We start from the raw sequence: 21,269 nt of genomic DNA, 5'->3' as shown, positions 1-21,269 counted from the left end.
TCAGGGCAATTAGTCATGTCAGTAAACGTGTACCATACTACATGATGCTGCAACCCTGCTGCGATCCTTGTTTTCTTGTTTCCTTATCACAAAAGACAGTTGTGGCAAGCAAGTCAATAAAAAGAAGAATTCTATTGCTAATGAAATTGTGTCCACATTATTTATAAAATGCGTTTGTGAGACCAGTTAACAGCTAGGAGGGAGTGGTAGAAAATCTGAGGAAATATATGTTTGTGCATTCTGTTGTAGTACTTTTACATTTACAGCATACACATGGAATGCACAACTATATGATTATTAACAAATCAAAGCACTCATATTCCTGCTGATTCAACTCACTGAGCACCTTTTGCAGCCGAAACATCCATAATACAGAGATTTCTACCTATGATCTAGTGTTTTCACATCATTGTAGATTTTGTAAATAATATTATTTATCAACATTCCATGGAACATTTAACATCATTAAATATAGATTTTATGACAGTTCAATTCAGTGAGTTGCGACAAATAATTGGGGTATAAATTATTATTCATAATGTGTAAGTTGATAAATATTATAATCAGCTGTATGTTTTGAATAGTGTATAAAGGAAGTCTGAAGAAACCAAAATTTATTGAAACATATAACTTGTTCATTGTTGCCAACAAATAATGTAAAATTATTTTTTTATTTGTTAATTATATAGAATGTTACAGATGTGTTTATTCTATAAGTGCATTTTAGAAAATGTTATGCAAAATGTTTGCATATTTAGTTAATTATTTAGTATATTGATAATAATCTATGATTTGTAAATATCAAATTTGTAAAGGTCAGGAGGAAGCCTTATGGGAAGTATGAAATTTATATTTGATGAGAAGATTTTATATAGTGCGGTAAAGATATTCCCGGACCTGGTTTAGACACAGCTACTTGTTTGCTGCCCACCATTCTGAATGCTTAGGGCCAAGGAGGGTGCTTTGATAGTGGCCATGTCTAGATCAAATTTGGGATTTCTTTGACTGTATGACCATAACCATAATATCTGTGTCTAATTCATTTTGTTGAACTGTTGCATATTAATATGAATTGCTGGTAAAATTCTTGTCATGTTAATAATAATTGTACCTTTAATTTTGTCTGACAGTGGGTTTACATTATTTCAGAGACACTTCTGAGGTTAATAATAAAAAGGATAAGGAACTGCCCGTAGAGGATAAAGTTCCTGTGGGCCAAAGCTCACAACATTCTCAAGCTGTGAATTCAGTCACTGGAAGTTATAACAGCAATACCAATACACTATCAACTGTTTTCAATACGCGATCAACTCGTTCACAAAATCCAGAGTTTGTAGCTCGACATCGACATTTCTTGCACAAAGTTCACCTTGCTTCAAATAATGTAATGGATGAGGAGTTGCTCACAGATGATGAAAGTACGACATCCAAAACAACTTCCAAATCTAGTGACAGTGTTCAGACAGAGGATAATTCTAGTGTAGTTGTGGACAGTGTGGCTGTGAGGAGGAAACGTGAGCGTAGTGCAAGCAATGGGACATTGTCACCTAGGATTCCATCTCCCAGTGTTACTGTTATGATTGGTGGAAGTGTTAGTGGTAACAATAGTGGCAGCAGTTCACCAGCTGGAAGTCAGATGCAGTCTGTGGCAAAGAGGAGGAGGAGTGTGAGAACAGATTCTACTGGAACTCAGGTAAGTCCAGTTTTGTGTTCTTTCATATTTTTTTATTTCAAGAGAATTTTTTGAATTTAAGATTGGAAGTGTCTGTAATCTTTTAAATGCAATTTTGTTGGTGCTTATCCTGACATTTAACATAGTTTCTAGAGTTCCTGTTTTTGAGTTTATTGGTCCCATAAAATAAGTGTTCCCAAGTCTGAGTATCATGACATAGAACATTTTATATTTTTAACCTTGGCAATAGGTTCAGTTCAGTGGTCAATTTTGCACTTCACATGCCTTTGTCCATAGGGAATAGTGCATGAAAACTGGTGAGTAGGAGACTAGTCATTCAGTTTGTATTACGTCCTTTACTACTCTAGTTTAAATGGATTTTGTTTGAATATTGTCATCTATCTTGTTGCATGCAATTTAAAGGTTAGTCTCACCTCTTACATTTGTTAAGGCCTAAGATGGTAAAGATGTGAGATTTAGTGGGTGCCCAGGCAGTCAGTGTGATTGAGGGTTGGTATGTTGAATTATTAAGGTGTTCTTCACATTCTATCATAAGTGAAGAACTCTCCAAGCCCATTTATGTCTGTCTGTCAGTTGTGTTTTTCCTATGGGGCAACATGACCAGGGATTATTGTGCAATAATGGGATTGCAGGCCCCATTGTTGGAACACATTGTGCAATAATGGGAACAGATTATCATCAGAAGAAATTGTTGCACAATGGCCTTGGATTACCTAATCCCAAGAATTACCTAATGCTCAGCAGTGGCATAGTATAACAACAGTCTACATGGTGCAGCATGAAGAATGCCTTTAGAATGTCAGGGTGCTTCAGAGAGTTTTCCTTTCCAATCTTCTTCTTGTTGTGTTTGTTTTTAACCAAATACAAAATATTAAAATACCAAAGTATGTGATATTCCATATCATGTATCCAGACATTAATTTTGGCTTTAAAGTAAGTGACTAGTTTCTTTGTAATATTTTCAGATTAGTGGATTGGTATAATTAGACCAGGTGTTTAAGGTTTGATATTCTCGCATAGTTTCAAAATTGATGTGTTTCATGAACAGTTGGATGAAAGGTCAGACATTGCTGTGAAGAGAGTCTGGTAATTTACTGAGCTTGTTTCACTAATTGACCTATCAACTATGTTGACAAAGCAAATTAGTTAAGTCAGCTAAAAGAAGTTTCAAAGGGTTTCCAAAGTTATAACCATGCAAGGAAGATTCTGAGCCATCATCTCTGGAACTAATAATCATTGCTGAAAGTTTAATGGGCTGCAATTTAAAGAAAAACCTTGATTCCCATTATTATATACTTTAAGTTTTGTAAACAGAACACCCCCTTGTTTAACCCATTGTTAATTTTTAAAGGCAACAGAAGAATGTTACCTGTACAAACTCCACTAGTCGTGCATACAGCGTCATTAAATAACTGACAAATCAAACAAGCCAGCTGAGATATGCTGCAATGTTGGGTTGTTTATCATTATTGCAAGGCATTTACAGTGGGGGAGCTGTGAGAACTTGTATTGCACTGCACTTGGGGGTCTGTTATCTTATGTACCACAGAGCAACATGTGACTTGACTAATTGGTATACAAGTAAAGAGGACTTAGTATGTGTATGTTATTATAAGTGATACAGGCTACTGGCTAGTATGTCAGTAAATGGCCTTGAAATCTTGGCTTGCATGACTTGTGAAAACTGAATGGGTGTCTGTCTATAAATCTTTTAAATGTAAATGAAGATACTAGTAATATATTCGTACATAAAACTTAAGGTGATTATCTTTTTATGTTTATTTGTGAATTGCCTGTCCTTTTACTTTGATGCAGTTCTTAAATTCATTGATGTAACAAGGAATGTCTGCCACAATTAGTTACTAATGGTTTGACTGTGTTTATTTCATTGACATTTAGTAGCTGACACAGGTAATTCTTCTACCTGTTCAAAGTAGTGTGGGTATCTGCAGTCAGATTATCGTTCTTATTATTTATTATATTGTTGCTTGTAGGGTAGTAATCCTTTAACTTATTTCTTCCTCTCTCTAGGTCTGTGAAGTTCATTGTGTCTTTCAGGTATTTCGTTTTGTTATTGAAGTTCCCACATATTTTACTTTTTACTTTATTGGGTTTTCTGTATGCTTTAGTACAGAGGTTGGTAACTATTTTATTACTGCTTGCCATATTGGCTATTCATATCTTTGTTGAGGCACACAGAAAGAAATAGAAATGACATGGATAGTAAGAGACACTGTATTTCTTTAATTCAAAGAGTAAAATAACTGGTATTCACTTGAAATAGATAATAGCTGTATTTTTCCGCATGACTGAGTTAATAATTTTTAGGAAAGAAAACATACTTGACTTCATGAAGTAAAGTTCAGAATAGTGTGTAAAATGCATTTGTTAAAGAAACATTTTATGCTTATAAATGCTTGTTTTTGTTATTATTTGAACATTAAATCACATTATTAATATTATTATTTCAAATATAAGTGCTTGCAGATGCTGTCATACCAACTGTGAATTTTCTGATTTTGGAAAGGAGGGGGAAAAGGGAGTAAAATATACATAGATTTGATGGTTCAGAAAATTTTTCAAAGAACCATGTCTATAATTTAGTTACGTCTATCTGAAGTTTGACATCAATGTTTTCTCTGAAAGGGGTTTGAAAGGGAATAATTTTTCTGGAATGAGAGTGAAAACGATTGAATTTTGATGAGAATTCATTTTGAAGCATTTGAATTGTTTCTGAATATTTTTTCTTTGGCCATGGAAGCATTTTTTCTCCATATGTTTCAGAAAATCTTTTACAGGAAGAGAAATGGGCCAAGTTTTGCTCTTCAACATGCTTGTTAATTAATTTTCATTGAAAATTTTCTGTATCTGAAAATACATTAGGGATAAGTTTTCCCTTCCCCTGAAGTTTCATATTAAGCCTCTTCAGGAGGGATTTTGCTATTACCAGAAGTGCCAGATAAAGAATTAATTTTGCTTCTGTTAGTTTTGGTACTGATTTGCTCTTTTTATTTATGAATGTCTTGGTTTTTTGCTCTTGAATTAAAGAATCTTCTTAACACATTGGTTCTGCTAAGACACCTTACTCCAATGTAATAGAGTATGTCACTAAATTCTGCCCTTATTTCTTATAAAAAGTGTTTGAATTGACAATTCAAACCATGTTTTTGTGTGAAGTTGATTGTAGAATTTTTGAACTCCTGTATGCACTCTACCTTAGGATGTCAGAGGATCTGCAGATGAGTGATACAATGAAACATTATTAGAGGTACCAAATTTTCTTGCATCACTTTGCTGATAATGTGACCAACACCAGCTTTATGACCTGTTATTGTACTTTATAAGGTTCTCAATTTTAATCCTCATAAATCTATTGTTTCTTTCACTTTCATGAACTAAGCTTCTTCAGTTGTGATAGTGTTCTGACTTGAATTGGATGCAATTTCTTCACAAAGAGAAAATTTATTGTCTGTGTCTTGGATGTATAACAAGAGGCAAGCAGCATCTGAGACATAATTCCTTTCGTCCAAAGTTAGCTAATAGTAAAGAGATGACTTGCTTTTTCTTTAAAATGTTTATGTGAATTGGTCTCTAAATCTTCTATTTGTTGCATTACTGCATGCGCTGAAGGACTGGTGTCTAGAAATAGCTTAATCTTCCTCAGCAGCTTCTGTGATGTATGATTTGAAAAAATCACCAACCGTGTAAGGTTTTTTCCCTTAACAAAGTGTTTGACCACTTTCTAACTGGCACAAACCCCAGGTATATTTTAATTGCAGTGTCTGAAATACTTTTTTTGCTGACAAAAAATATTTCAGTGAGTTGATTTTACAACTTCTTGGTTTGCCAATAAAACAGTTGTACTGACCTTTGTGTTTTGTTTCATATTTACATTTAAAATTTTGCACCTTGAGAACTGAAAAGCTTTCTTTGAAAATAAGACATATTGGCTTACTATTGAAATATGTGGAAAAGTTGCTGTATGTTCACTGTTGTTTAAATATTTGACCTTCATCTGTAACTTTCCTCAGTTTTACAGTAACCATTTAATTATAGGTAGTAATCAATTCATTTAAATACCCCAAATGAATTAAAACTTGTTTCAGGTTTCTGACCACTGCGCTAATCTGTGATTTTATGATTGCCTTCTCTTAAATTCAGACTGTATGCTTATGTCTTTACATTACTACATTGTGATCTGTTGCTGTGTTTGCATGGACATTACTTATGGTAAACTTCTGTTGAAGGTAGGAGCATTCAGAATCCAAGGTGCAGAGATTGTATGTGGAAACTGTTGTCTTCTAATATGGGTTACACTTTTCCAATCTTTCTGAATTTTGTCTTCTGCTTTAATTTCTCAAGATTCACTTTCATATAACAAAGTTAATAGTTTATAAAATTTTAGTTGTGTTTAGTCTGTAAGGTCCTTAAGCTACCACATATTTTATCATACTTTTTATTACTTGAGTCCTAGTCTAGCGTATGTTATCTCACTTCTAGATAATTGATATGAGATACCTGCTATAATGTATACTATCAATAGATATTTTAGTTTCAGCTAGAAACTTTTAAAGCCATGACTTTCATTTTTAAAATTGGAATTTTCAAAGGATGTGTTTTGCCAATGTACATTTTATTATAATATCTTTAGGGCACAATATATGGGCTCTAAACTTTTTATATGTGCTGTCAGTGAATGTTGGTGTCCACTGTAGCTATTGTGGATTAGTATGAGGTTTGGCTTTGCATGCTAGGGGAATCATGCTCAATGAAAGATGTGGTATGGGAACATAACAAACAATAACAAGCAAGGTTGCCACAACTTGGCAGAACATAGCTTTCTCTGGCATGTCATTTATCCCCACTGTCCAGTATGTTTTTATGAAAGTGACTACTTACATTTCATATATTGTGCAGCATGAGCATTGAAATTTTAATCAATTGATATGTGGCCCACTCATAAAGGAAATATATTAAGAAAGTGTGTTTCATACTACAAGGAGTTAGATATTTAAATTATATCTGACAAGCTTATTAAATTACATTATTCATGGGTTAAATAATGACTCCAGTAAGTAGATTTGGGAAGGATGGTACAGAAATTACTGTGGCCTATTTCAAGTGACTATCCCAGCATTTACCTATATATAAAGTGAGGTTGATATGTATGTAATACATTAATTTTTTAAATTGAAAATGCTGGTTTTGTTTGCTTTGAATTTATACTTATTACTAAGTCTCAGATATTGTACCTCGAATTTCAAATCTGAGCTTGATTACTTTAAATCTTCTTTCAGCCATTTGTGTTTCTCCTTACTCTCTCCAGGCAGACATATGTATAGTAACTTTAAATAGGTTGTTACTACCTCATTAATTTCTAAACCACTCCTATCCTTGATAATCTTGCCATCTCATTTAGGGCTGTGTAATGTCTACAGTTGAAACATTGTCATTAAATAAGCTAATGAGGAAGTGTGTTCCTCCATGAGACTGGATTCAAACATGGAGCCTTATCAGAGTTAAAACCTAAAAAATGTCCTTTGCCATAATGTAACAGGTACTTCTCTAGCTCTAAGACAGTTGTAGGTGCACACCTGTTGTTTATGAAATGGTTGTGAATAGGGTCTTAACGGGAGGCAGCCATTGAAATAAGTACTGTAACAAAGGAAATGCAAAAATACCAGCTATGGCAAATGATGTACGTTGATTAGTTCCATGTAGAAAAATGAAATCTAATATCTTACAGGTGACTGTCATAATTTGTAAGTGAAGTACATTGAATGCCATGATTCCTTCACACTTAAATTTTTTATGTTGTATCATTTAAATTTTCTTGTTTTTACATGCTCAAATTCTTGATTTGATCTTATCTATTTTTCTTGAACATGTCCCCATTTTTTCTTTCTTTCTTTCTTTTTTAAAAGCACACATGGATAAAATTTAGTCTTGTGGTGTAATCTTGTCTGTTTCTGTACGTGTGTGTGTGTGTGTTTGTGTGTGTGTCCACACTATTTTATGATAACTGAACAATTTTTACAAACCTTTATATAAACATTACCTGGCTTCTCCACATTTGAGAAATATAAATCCATGAAAGTCATGTTTTGTAGAATGTGAAATTACAAAGTTTCTGTTTACTTTTTCAGTAGTGACAACTGTTGGAACAATTTAGCTAGGGATGTGAGGTTTGGTACCAACAAACCTGTTCTATGTTTTGTGCATTTATACCTACAAATATGGTGAGGTCACAGGTTTCTGAATTTATGTTCAACAACTTTGAGTTGATGGAAATATGTGGTAGGAAATTATACACAGAGATAACTGAGTTGTATGATTTGATTTTATTAAGTAATCATTTCTGTAAACTTCTCTTCTTAAAACTTTTTTTAAATTATAGGCTTTATGTTCCATGTTTCTGTTTGGGTTTACTTGTTTAGCTTTCAGCCATAATGATTATTAGGTTTTTAGTAGGTAAGTGCAGCCTTGAAATACTGGTGGTGTTTAATATGCAAGACTTTCCTTGTGCCTGTTGCTGAAAGGAGCTTAGAAATGCATGACATTAGCACATCTTTATGTATGTTGTACCAACATTCTTTAGTTGTTCCTGTGTTTTATCTCTTGATCTGACTATAAATAACAGATTTGACATTTAATGCCACATACATTTTATTGAATAAAATGTAGTTGCCAGATTAGACATGTACTGAACATATATTCAAAAATTTAGTTATGTATGACAGTCTAATTTACTGTACTTTCATGAGTGATATTGAATGGAAGTGGTTAGAAAATGAAAGCATTGCATTAGGCCCTTTTCACTAACTCAGAATCTGTGATTTGGGTGAGTGGAGCCTGAAGTTTATCTCTTAGGCCTGTTTGTTGCTTAAGTTAAGAATGTGTGGAGTTTTACCTGCAGGTCCCCTATAGCCTTCACCTTTATGGCACATGCTTAGGCATCAGGGATAACTTAATTTTCTTTTTCAGAGACTTAATAAACTCTCATAACTATTCTTTGTTGTTAATGTTGATTGAGTTGTTTATGATAATAAAATGAATTTTAATGTCACCATACACAATGTTAAATGTTAATACACTAACATATTAAATTCCAAGACAACTGATCATCTTGAAACTTTATTGGACACATGAGTTATAAGACAGAATGAACGTGTAGATTTTCATTATAAACTGATTTTCTTTGTACTTTCAAGTAGTTCTTTTCCCACACCTGAAACTAACTAGTGACTGGTTATTTACCCTTTTGCATGTCTTCATAAAGGAGATAAAAAAATGAAATTCATATTGCACAAATTCTTTTTGTTTGTAAGCTAGTATCTATTATTAATGTGCACAGCTGGCATCTGCAGTAACAGTCTAATGGCATTATCCAGAATTTATTTACAAAATATAAACTAGATTTCTCACTTATTTTGGAGAAACATATGTATTACTTTGATCTTTGTGTTTATTTTTATGTGTACCAAACAGTTTCATATATTTTTAGATATGTGTCCTTGAAATGTCTTGAGGTTGGTTCAGTGTAGTATTGTTTGAATTTGTGAACTGGTGGATTTGCTTGTTCTTAGTCACTTCACTGAATAAATCTCTGTGTATTTGCATATTCACAGTTTTGCATTTACTTTTGATCATGTTTTCTGTGTGATATTGTCTGACAAAAATGTTATATATTTGATCTTTTTCTGCTAAGGATTATTTTGATAAGTAACAATTTTGGTATATAAGGTAAAAAAGTTTTAATTTCTTTGGATTTTTCTGTCCAAATTCATCCCAGTCTATTGAAGATCTAAAAGAAAAGTAGAAAAATAGTTAGCCTAATTTCCTATCTATGTAACATTCATAACTGGGTTCAAACTAAGGAACATTTTGCAGAATATTTTTTGCCCATATTTTAGATCACATCTAATTAAACAATGCAAGGTTTTGTTGAAATATTGTCAGCTTTTCTCATTTTGTGTACATAATATGGTCAGTTTTTCTCATTTCGTGTACATGGACAGACACACATTAGACATATGCTTTGTATGTTGGTATGAATCAAGACTTTTTCATTGTCACTTTTGGTATCCTTTAAAAAGCTTTAAAACTCCCAATAGAGAGCTCTGCTTCAAGCTGGACTGAAATACCCCTTGGCATTATTTGGTATGTTGTGAGTGTGAGGAAGAGAATGTTCTTGGTGTCTTGTCCAGAATGACTGAGTGTTTAGCATGTTCATAATTAACTCATTGCATGATACTTGTAGTCACGCCAGATGTTCACTTATTGTGTCCTATCTTATTATTCTTGCAAATACAAAAGAATCAAGGAAGTCTGTCTGCCATCCAAGCTTTTATGTGGCATTTATATTATTGTGAACAGAATAAAGGAAAATAAGTGTCATGATTTGTCTTAGTTAGTATTGACTTCTAATGACTGATCCAAATAATTCGTGATTTTAACAGTCTATTTAAATTAAATAATCATTGCATCATTTAAATGCTGTAACATTTCTTGGGGTTTTATTACCTTTTCTTTCATTCCACTGTTTCTCTGCTCATGTACAAACACCAGATTTTTTGAAGGAACTACCTCCTCGGTAAAGCTGACATTCAGAAAAATTCTGGATTGATTCCTGGGACTTTCTTTGCCAACTTCTTGTAGAAAAGAATGAAATATGCTTTAAAACGGCCATGTTCTATTATGTTCCATTTCATTGATTAATTATTCATGCTTTTGCTCATCATTATTGTTTAATAATACATAATATTGACTCTTAATGGCCAGTGTTAAATCACTATAAAAACATGTGTCTTTAGAACTAAATATGTTTATAAGGTGATGTATTGTCACACATCTTTAATAATCTTTTTTGTTGTATAAATAGATTCAGAATCTAGATCATATCCCATTTTGGTGTTTGGATCATCTTGAGGAACTAATAGGTCTCATACACTGGAAGAAAAGAATGTGTCTGGGCCAGTTAATATCAAGTACACTGACAGACTTTACATGATCTGTTATGAGTCATGACATTCTGCAACAGGCTTGTCTGATTCATCTACATCTGGCTCATGGCAGTTTGTGCAAAGTTTCTGTGACTTGGATTTAACATTATACATCTTTTCAATAAGGCTAACAGTTATGGCAATGGGGAGCACAAGTGAATTATATTTCTTAGTAAGATGATTTATACTAAGTTAATAAAATTTTTGAGTTTGAAGTAGAGAGATTTGCAGAGACTGAGGAAAACTACAAACATCCTTAGGAATGTTGTAGAGGCTGGCTGAATGTTTTGTTAGGCGTAGTATATTCCATAAACCAACACATTCTGTTATGTAATTTACTACAAATGATCAAGATAATACCTTTGTGTTATGTTGCTGATTATTTTTGTTTCCAGTAAGACTCTATGTATGTTATAATTTTCAAGTGTGAAATAGTGCATGGGAAGTTTGATATTACTGCTTTGCCCACAGTGCACAATGTACTTGTGTGCAGAAGGGATGGATGGGTGGGTCAAGGCTAGGCCAACTTGCATAAACATTTGTGCCAAACAGTTTATTTCTTGCAGCATAAAATTTTTCTTGTGGTACTATAATTTCCCTCACATCATTATTGATATCTGTGTTGGTGAGCAGTGGGCCTGACCAATTAACATAGTGTTTCATAGCCATTGTCTATGACTTACAAGGACTTGACCATTGGACCAAAACAGGCAAGATTTTCAGCATTAAAGAACTTCGTGGTTTGTACTTTCAAACACATTATATCACATGTAACAATGAATATTTTTTTAATGTAGACATTAAAATTCCATTTATTGAGAAGTTAAGAGAAGATTAAATTTAAGGAGTGCTTGCTACCATTCTATTTGGAACCTTGCCTTTCAGTCTGCAGCGTAGAAGTGTAAAGATTCAAATATGCAAAACTGTAATTTATATGGGCGTGAAAATTGGTCTCTCACAGTGAGGGAAAACATAGATTGAGGGTGTTGGAATACTAATTCTGTGAAGCAGAATCCTTCTTGTGAAGCTGACAGTACCTTCAGCTAGTCAAGATATTCCTTGTCTTTTATGGAACCCAAAGATTTGAGAGCAGGGTTTAGAGGAAAATATTTGTAAGTAACATGTGGAGCTTCATAATTTGTACTCTTCACCATATATTATTAGTATGTTAAATCAAGGAAGATGAGGTCAGTGGGGCATGTAGCTTGCATCAGAGAGATGAGATATACATATAGAGTTTTGGCCAGAAAGCGTGAAGGAAAGATACCACTTGGAAGATGTAAGCATATTAATTTTTGATGTGAAGCTTTCATTAATAAAGTCTCACCATCTAACACGGCTAATAGCCCGAGAAGACTTTATTAATATTAATTTTTGTTTGTCAAATTTCAACTCTCTCACACCCCTTTTTTAAGCAGCAAAATCTGACATTTCATTATCTCCACACTTTTTTTTATCTCCACACTTATGCAGAATTTGGTACCATTGTATATTTTCTTGATATGCTACTGAATTTTAACCATAAGCCCTCGTTATCAGTTATGTCAAAAGCTTTTTAAAAATCTGTAAGACGCTGATATGTACAGCATGTTTTGACATTTTAAATATATTTTTTTTTACAATTACAGAAATATTGTGCTTTATTATCTTTTACAAACTAAGCTTGAAACATTGATAATATGTTATTATTTATTAGTCAGTTTCTTAATCTGCCAGCCAGAATTATGGAAAATATCATACCTAAAACTGCAAATGGTGAAATTTTTCTGTAATGACATGGTTCCCTAGTTTTCCCTTCCCTTTGTAAATTGGCTGTAGGTACTGTTACATGTTTTGTGTTGTTTGTTCAAATTGCACAGAGTAGATGCATGATTATAGTTATGCCTTTTCATTTGTGTGTATAGCTTATCTCCAAAACTACACAATCTTTTTTCATGAATTTTTATATTGGGGGGGGGGGGGGGCTACATTGAAAGTTGTCCAGTGAATTTAATTGTGGTTTGAATAAATTCAGTATAACTATTATTCAGTGTTCTGTCTTCTGACAGGTCCATTGCTCTGCCCAAAAAGAGCTCTCCAATTTTCCCTATTCTCAGCTCGTTTTAATTCCTGGAACTTCATCTTCTTTCCTTGTTTCAGATCGTCGGTTAGCTGTATCAGTCTTCTTCCCAGTCCTCGCTTTCCTTCAACCTGGCCTTCGATGATATCACTCAGTAATCCATTCCTTCTCATAATATGTCCCAGCCAGTTAGCTTTCCTTCGTGTAATCACCTGCAGAATGCTTCTTTGCTCGTTGACTCTCCTCAATACTTCTTCGTTGGTCACTTGATCCGTCCACCTGATCTTCTCTATTCTTCTCCAACACCACATTTCAAAACTCTCCAGGTATTTCTGTTTCTTCTTCCTGAGTGTCCAAGTCTCTGCTCCATACAGCACGACACTCCATACATAACACTTCACTAGTTTCTTCTTCATCTCCAAGCCCAACTTGCTAGTGAGAAGTATCCTCTTCTTGACGAAAGCTGCCTTGGCCATGGCTATCCTTGCTTTTACCTCCTTGGTGCATAGGGCATCCGTCGTGATTATGCTTCCCAAGTACTTGAAGTGCTCTACATTCTCCAGCTGTTGGTTTCCAACTACAACGTTCAATGGTTCTGCTCTTGGTGCTATCCTCATTACCTTTGATTTTTCAGTGTTGATTTCCATTCCATACTCTCTACCTGTTTCCACTAACTTGTCCATCATGTTCTGTAATTCCTCCTCTTCCTTCGCCAATACTACTAAGTCGTCTGCATACTTTACAGTCGTTATCACTCTTCCTCCAATTTTGAAGTCTCCTGTTCCCTCCAGAGCTTCCTTGGTAAGCCATTCCCCATATAGGTTAAAAAGAATTGGTGATAAGCAGCATCCCTGTCTTACACCTCTACCTATCTCAACGCTGTTGGTGTCTCCTGAGTCCAGTCTCACTTTGACTTTTTGCTGCATGTGCAGATAACATGATATCTAAATTAAAATTGATTTTTTTGAAAATAGTTTCTGTGCAGAAATTTGCACAAGCCATGAGTGGTTTTTCAGTAATGTATTTGTATCTGAAATAAGTGAACATTCAGTCCAGTGAGGTATGCAGAATGTGTTTATCAAATATTTGCATTCCATTCAAGTGCACCTTCCCACTTTTGAAATTCTTGTATATCATGTGGCACCACCTAGGCTTTGTAGTTAGATAATCTAGCAATTTAAATTAAATTCATCCATACAACTGACTTTACATTACAGACACTGAAATTATGTTCACAATCAGCCACCTGTTGTGTCACATGCTTGTTGTGATTGTCTTTGTGTGTCATGGTTCTGTAACTTGCTGTAACCATGATGATTCACAGAATTCTCTGTGTTATACAAGCTTGCCACCCACATCCATTGATTTTCCTGTACAGGGTGAAGAACTAAATCATTGTCTTGAGTTCAAGTCGCTTGCTTGAACAGGCACCTGATGCAGGTTAAAAATCAGAAATAAGGTCCCCAAAATTCATACATTTACAAATGTACTGACCGACATATGCATATATGTATATAGCAGGTCATTCCTGAACATTAGCAGTACATTTATTGCCTTGTACCTGAAGATGGCCTGCTGTTGTGGAAGTATGTTGTGGGGAAATATTTTCTGAAAGAAACTCTTTCTGCATAAAGTTGTATGGATGATGTAACATTAATGGTTTTATTGATTACAAAATTCTTCTTACACACTTTTTATCACTGTGAGTAATACTGAAAGTTTAGCAATTAATCTTGTTTATCTAGAACTGTGTCCCACAAGCTTTTTTTACTCACAGCACACCCTAATTTGTCAGGCACACCACAAAATTTTGCCTTAAAACAGGGGAATAAACTGTACATGGCCGCAAATATGCATCATATTTTAATCATTATCTTATAAGAATGCAGGCATATGGAAACAAACCAAGATGTTGAATAAAAACTATTGGTGATAAATGAGTATGTGTGTCTTTGTGTATTCTCAATACTGTTTATGAAAGATAAGATATTGCCGTACTGTAACTATAATGTGTGAGTATACAATTTCTTATAAACATTTGTGGCACACCAGCATGTCATGGCACACCAGTTGTGGAATACATCTAGAACAGGCTAGAGAACACAAACCTATTTATACTTTCCTATTTTTCTCTTTGAAGCATGTAAAGATAATCAGAGATTTTATTCATGGATTCATATTTATGCTGCTTTTGCAGGATTTTACAATTTTCTGCACAGTTCCCTGCATATCTCATTCAGGATTGTTGCACATAGCAAAACACTTTTGACATATTACAAATTAATGCACGTCCATCTTCTACTCTATGTTGTAGTTCTCCTACATCAGTAAATGTTGTAGCATACACAACACTTGATTTAAGTCAGGTGATCTTGCAGGACATAGTTTCAAAATTTAGTGTCCATGCCCCTTGTTTACACAGACATTTTTCATTGTTTTTGTGCACAGAATATTCCCCTAAAGTGGTGCCATGTATTTCAGAAACACCTAATATTTAGGTATTAACTGCAAGAGTTAAGCAGTGTCAGATAAAGGATAGCTAGAATCATTAGTATTATTGGTAACTTGTGAGACAAAACATGGCAGTAGTTTAAAGTACTATATTTTTCAGGAGTACCTATAGGAAATTGTTATATATCTGATTCAGGAAACCTGTTATTTCAACATTTTGAACATGGTAACACATTGATATTAATAAAGGCACAATTTTACTAAAATATATTTTCTATAAAATCACAAAAGTAATTTATTAAATTCTCAGTTCTCTTGGTTCTTCACACAATTTTAATAACAAGTGAGGAATATTATTTATCAGCCTTTTGGGCCTCATACATATATTGATGTTATGATGTAAAATTATTGTTCACACATTCTGAGATAAGCTTTAGACATTTAATGTCATTGTTCAGGGCTGGAAGAAAGTAAATGTGCTTAAACTTTGTAGAACAGTTTTGGTTAAATTATTGATTGCAAGATGGAGTTGACTAGCCCATAAATGAATTGCATATCACATGGGAAGGAAAGAGATAATGAAAGAGATAAGCAGTTTTTTACTTGCTCTTTTAGTTCCTTTCTGAAGGATGTTTTTATTACTAAGGCTCATGGCAAGAAAAGCAGAATGACACAAATGGTGATCTGGGTAACATGAATGGGGGGGGGGGGGGGGGGGTGTGAGAAGAGCAGTTGTGTCATGTCATAGGATGCCATTCCAGGCATCATTTGGGTGTATGAACTGGAATTGGAATATAAACTAAGCAGGTGTTTATTTCAATGTGATTGTTACATAGAATTTTATTTATTAATTTGTGTTGAAGAAAGTTGGTGTGATAATTTTGTGTAGTCGTTCTAAAGCAAAAATTAACTGAAGCCACATTCATGATCGGGAAGTTCGCTGTAGCGACATCAAGTTTGAGTAAAATTTTAATGTGAATGTTTCATAGTGTACAAGAAACTCTGGTTATTTGACTTTTAAAATAATTTACTTCGTTTAATTTCTGTGCCCAGAAAGAAATGCCAAGGTTAGAATAACATATGTCACCTCTTAAGTCTTGTATTTCTCAGATGTATGTATAAAAATAGCTTTAGGAGTAACCTGAATTTATTACAGGCAACTCTCGGTTTACGAACGAGTTCCGTTTCAAGACGTTTGTTATAAGTTTTTGTTCGTTATGTGTGTCTTGCATTCCTGAGCTTTTGCGATTCATATCATATATGCTAGCAGTCATTTTAAAGTATTAAAACCATGTACTAATTATCATATAATAATTTTCTGATAATTATTGTAATAAATACTTTTTTTAAAAGTTTATTTATTTAAATCTTACAATTATGTTCACTATACGTTTGGCATTTAGTTTTATAAGGAACTCTATCTATTGGCAACTTTAAGAAATTTTGAATGAATTGTGACATTTGTTATAGCGATTGTTCGTAAATCGAAAGTTGCCTGTATATTTGTTTCTGTCTTTGTAATGTTGTTTCACTGTTGGGACATGTTCACAGCAAGAATCACCTGTGCCAGCACTGTCACCAATAATAGGATCCTCCACAGATCGATTCTGCTGGTTGTGTCACAAAGATGGTATAGTGATCAGCTGTGAGACATGCCCCCGTGTATATCACTTACGTTGCATCCAGCTGGAAGCTGCACCGACAGAAGACTGGGTCTGTCCAGAGTGCATCACTATCCTTCATGCGGAGAACACTGACACACGGTGAGTGGCCAAATGATGTAATGAATGAAAAGGGGATAAGAAAAGCAATTATGTTACTGCATGCATACTTTCATATTCATGTGGGATGTGTTCCTGAGGTGAATGAGAATGGACTCTGATAAATATATGTATGCATACTTTTATTCAGTTATATATTATTCCTTTTCACAGCTTGTATACTTCCACTTGAATTGGTAACAACTAACTCCATCAAGCACAATCCTTCTTGAGAAACTAATAGTGTACTCATATAGTCAAGTAGTTCCCTGCCCCTTCACAAGCACACACAACAACAAACAGGAATTAATCAGTGATCTGTTTTCCTCCTTGATTGTTGTGTTCTATTACAATATTATATATTGTAATAGAACACAACAATGGCGAGTAATGAAATGGCTACAAATTGGTTAGTTATAATAGAACACACGTCATCAAACAATGGCGATTAAACAAATGGCTACAAATTGGTTGGTTATAATAGAACACAACAATCAAATTGGTTGGTTATAATAGAACACACGTCATCAAACAAACATTTGTTTGAAGATTTCTGTCTTCTGGGTTATTGCGCTGTGTAGTCTGGTCGATGTTAACCAACGTTTCAGAGGTCATACTGCCTCCGTCATCAGGGCGATGACGGAGGCAGTATGACCTCTGAAACGTTGGTTAACATCGACCAGACTACACAGCGCAATAACCCAGAAGACAGAAATCTTCATACTCACCGCTGTGAGAACCTCAAGTCTTACAAACATTTGTTTACTCGGCATTGTTGCACATATCAACACAACAATGCTGAAGGAGGGTTAGTTTAGTGTCTTACTCAAGATTTTAAGGTTGGTTGCATTTTAAACACTTGACCAACCCCCTGGGGGGTTGGTTAAGTGTTTTAACCCCCCATTTGGGGGGGTTGGTTGATTTAGTTTCTTACACAAGATTTTAAAATCTTGATCATCCCCCCCCCCCCCCCCCCCCCCCCCCCGAGGAGCTCTGAAAGGAGCGCTCTGCTCTAGTAGTAATAAAAATGACAGTAGTAAGTTGATTGTCAGAAGCTGCACTGTATTCATTTTCAGGCCTGCTACCATGTATATTTTGTTCCAGAACTGTGGTGTGATGGTGGTATATATCATGTTATTTTCCTTGAAATTTGGGGTTCTAAGAAGGGTTATAGATGTTTGAAGGAAGAAAACATCTTTTCTTGATAATTTAGCACTTACTAGTATTTGGGAGCTACCTGCTTTGGATCTTGGCCATGACCACTGATATCTTGTTGGGGGGGGGGGGGGGGGTGGCATGTGGATTTCCCCCACTACCTTGAGAATGCTGAGGTACATCCTGCATGGACTTTTAAGATACACATATGCTCACAGAATTTAAGTTTCTGTTAAAAGGATCTCATACTTAATGCCTTTGCGTTTGTATTTACCAGATTCTACTGATTAAAATTTAATTAGCAGCCCTATGGATGCATGTATTATATTTGCAGTCTTGCATTGTACTTGATCCCATACATATCATCAACACCCTGGTGACATGTGTTTTTAGAATCTTGCATTAAATTTGACCATTGTTTAGTATGCCTACTTTTAATACTGATATGCTGTGATAGTAAATGGCTAGTAGCAACTTAGCTTTCTTCTGATATATGCTATACTTGTAAACATATTAAGTGGAGTATTGCATTTAATACACAGGCACATATTCACTTCCCTCAAACTCAGATGAATTGAGTGTTGGATCCACACCTTTGTGGGAACTGCAGATATAAGAAGTCCTAAGAGGACATTCCATGGCAGGAATGCACTTCACCTAGTAGAGGGGAAGTTGAAATGCCACTACTAAAATGTCAGAGACAGATAGAATGTGTGTGTGAGAGAGAGGGAGAGAGAGATTGAGTGAGTGAAGGAAGGGAAAGTTAATGGCCTTTAGTAGTAGTATATTAACAGTATATTAAAAGAGAAGGTTTCAGCTTATGGAGTTACGTCCTATGTTGAACTGCTTGGGATATTTGTGGGGGAACAAGTATCTGATTAGGAAAACTAATATTTTATTTACTCTCATAATAAGTTGTAAGGGTTTCCAATGGATAGAAGAGTTAAAAAATTATTACAAATGTTCTGATTTCTTGGCCTTGAAATTAGAACTTTTCAAAGGAGTCTGTTTACATTTTCCACTGTTTGTAAATTATGGTATAACAGTTACCTGCAGACATTGATGTTCTGAGTAGCATTAATTTCACCACACTCTGGTTGTCTTGTTGGCTGAAAAAATCGGAAAGATGAAAATAGACAATTATACATGTTATTTTGAATTGAATAACAAGAGAATGGACAAAATTGTGTAAGAAGAGTTTTATGGTTTGTCATTGTCAGATGATAGACCCAAAGAGAATGAAATTTGCCGCATTTGGAATGTGGAAAATTTGAAATGCATATATGCATCCGGTTGACATATGCTGTGATGCATATTACATGTTAATGAGGCATTGTAATAAAGGTACATTTTCAACTGTTATTTTCATGCGTCCATATTTCTTTCTGTACATGCACGCATGCACTCACATACTCATTGTTGAAAACATTATATATCTGCTTCTACTTCTTCTTCTATCCTTTTCTTGGATACCCAATCAAGATGAGAGTAAACAAATGAAATGTCTTCATGAATTAAAAAAATACAACATTATCTAAGAAAGGAATTTTCACATTATGCTGTTTCAGATATTAAAACCTATATGCGTATAGAAAGGTGTTAAATAGTGTGGGAACGTAATAGCTTTGTATAGCTGGTCATGTTATGTTATTTAAATAACCATTTTATATTGCATATCTTTAGTAGGATTATTTTGTGTTTATCAGCACCTCTGGATCTGTGCTTTGATAATTATTAAAATAGGCTTTGACTGCTTTCATATGTTCCTTAATTATTCTGAAATTCTGTAGTTGATAGAGTGGCTTTAGGTAATCTAAGTAATAAGAACTACAAGTTAAATATGATGAATTTTTTTATGATTGAGGTAAAAGTTTAATTTCCAGGGATCACAGCTTGATCCGTTTCTTTATACAAAGAAAGTAACTTTTAAATATCAAAGGACAGTTTATTTATAATTTATTATTACAGCTGTAAAAGAAAAAGTTGTTGCATTAGAAGACAGAACCAGCTAGGTCTTCTTTAATAGTTGTTTACTTTGCTGTGTTACTTTTTTATTTGAAAGAAAAGTTATTGTGAAAAGAGTTTCATGTTTTAGCATGGACATGGGATATAATGTATGAAATTTCAGGTTACATAGCAACAGGGAATTTCTTGATCAGCTGAGTAACTGTCAACTGCTGAAGAAATAACTTGTACAGTAACTTTAATTTACACTGGAGTGAGACATAGCTGGATCAGGAAGAAGTAGCAGTTTAGAAGGGCATTGTGGCTGTTCAGAAACATGGTACTTTGTAATGTTCTCATTAACAATGATCCTGCCCATTTGATATTGGTTAAGGAACTAACTGTGTCCCCTCTTTATTGGAATTATTTTCCCTCCCATCTTTTGAATGTTAGACTGAAGAAGACATGATAAGTTTACAAGACTGTACTGTTAGGAGCAGGAATGTAATTTTGTGTGCTTTTGATGACTGGATGACATTTCACAACCATAGTCAATAAAATTAACAGGATGTATATCAGACTTAAGGTTATATGGAAATTAAAATTATAATGGAAATGTTCTTATACTTCCTTGTGTAATAATGAGATTCTGTTAATATTGAGACTGAGGTCAGAGTTTCATCAAAGATTTTATCTATGCAGAACGTCCTGCAAACAGAAGACATGTAGCATGTTAAGAAGATGTTTGTTTTGGGTTAGCTGTAGTGGTGCTTGTTTAAAGTAGATAGGATGTTTGCAGTTTTCTTTTATCTCTACTTCTGTTTAGTGTTATTTCCTTTTCAATTTCCCAATTCTCTAAATTCTGTTTCTCAATGTCTTAAAAAAGGTTTATGTGTCCCATATTTTCTTAAAATTCCTGTTATAATTATTGACATCAGTAAGTCAGTTGCATTATCATCAGCAGCAGCAGTAGTAGTGTTTTTTTTACAAAGCTATGCAAAGTGTAGAATCTGCTGGCTTGGACCATTGTTACTTACTGAACTGAGAGATAATGAGAGGAAACACTTGTTACCTCTTTGAATAATATATTGGAATTTACCTGGACAGAGTGGGGAAAACAACAGAAAACCAAAAGATAGCTGTCTTTTTCCTGGGGTTAAAACTGGGAATATTCCATATGTGCAGTGGAAGTGTTAGCAGTTGCA

The 21,269-nt window shown here is 34.3% G+C and overlaps 1 protein-coding gene across 23 annotated transcripts in view; it reads left to right on the top strand.

Annotated features, from left to right (window-relative positions):
- Zmynd8 (Zinc finger MYND-type containing 8) overlaps positions 1-21,269 on the top strand; it is a 139,149-nt gene that overhangs the window by 11,411 nt on the left and 106,469 nt on the right. For 22 of the 23 annotated variants that reach the window (XR_015534385.1, XR_002544399.2, XR_015534384.1 and 19 more), the window contains 2 exons: positions 1,150-1,693; positions 16,757-16,968. Coding sequence is in view for 18 of the 23 variants with exons in the window: in XM_022072518.2 (XP_021928210.2) it covers positions 1,150-1,693; positions 16,757-16,968 (756 nt within the window). In the remaining 5 variants the exon portion in view is untranslated. Of the gene's footprint in view, positions 1-1,149; positions 1,694-2,581; positions 2,627-16,756; positions 16,969-21,269 lie in introns of those variants that run through there. The other variant, XM_022072523.2, reaches the window with a different exon arrangement.

The sequence above is a fragment of the Zootermopsis nevadensis genome, unplaced genomic scaffold, assembly GCF_977971745.1.
Source record: "Zootermopsis nevadensis isolate Lab colony 2312 unplaced genomic scaffold, Znev_1.0 Znev_ptg000010l, whole genome shotgun sequence".
Lineage (NCBI taxonomy): Eukaryota > Metazoa > Arthropoda > Insecta > Blattodea > Termopsidae > Zootermopsis > Zootermopsis nevadensis.
This window is presented reverse-complemented; position numbering and strand designations above follow the sequence as displayed.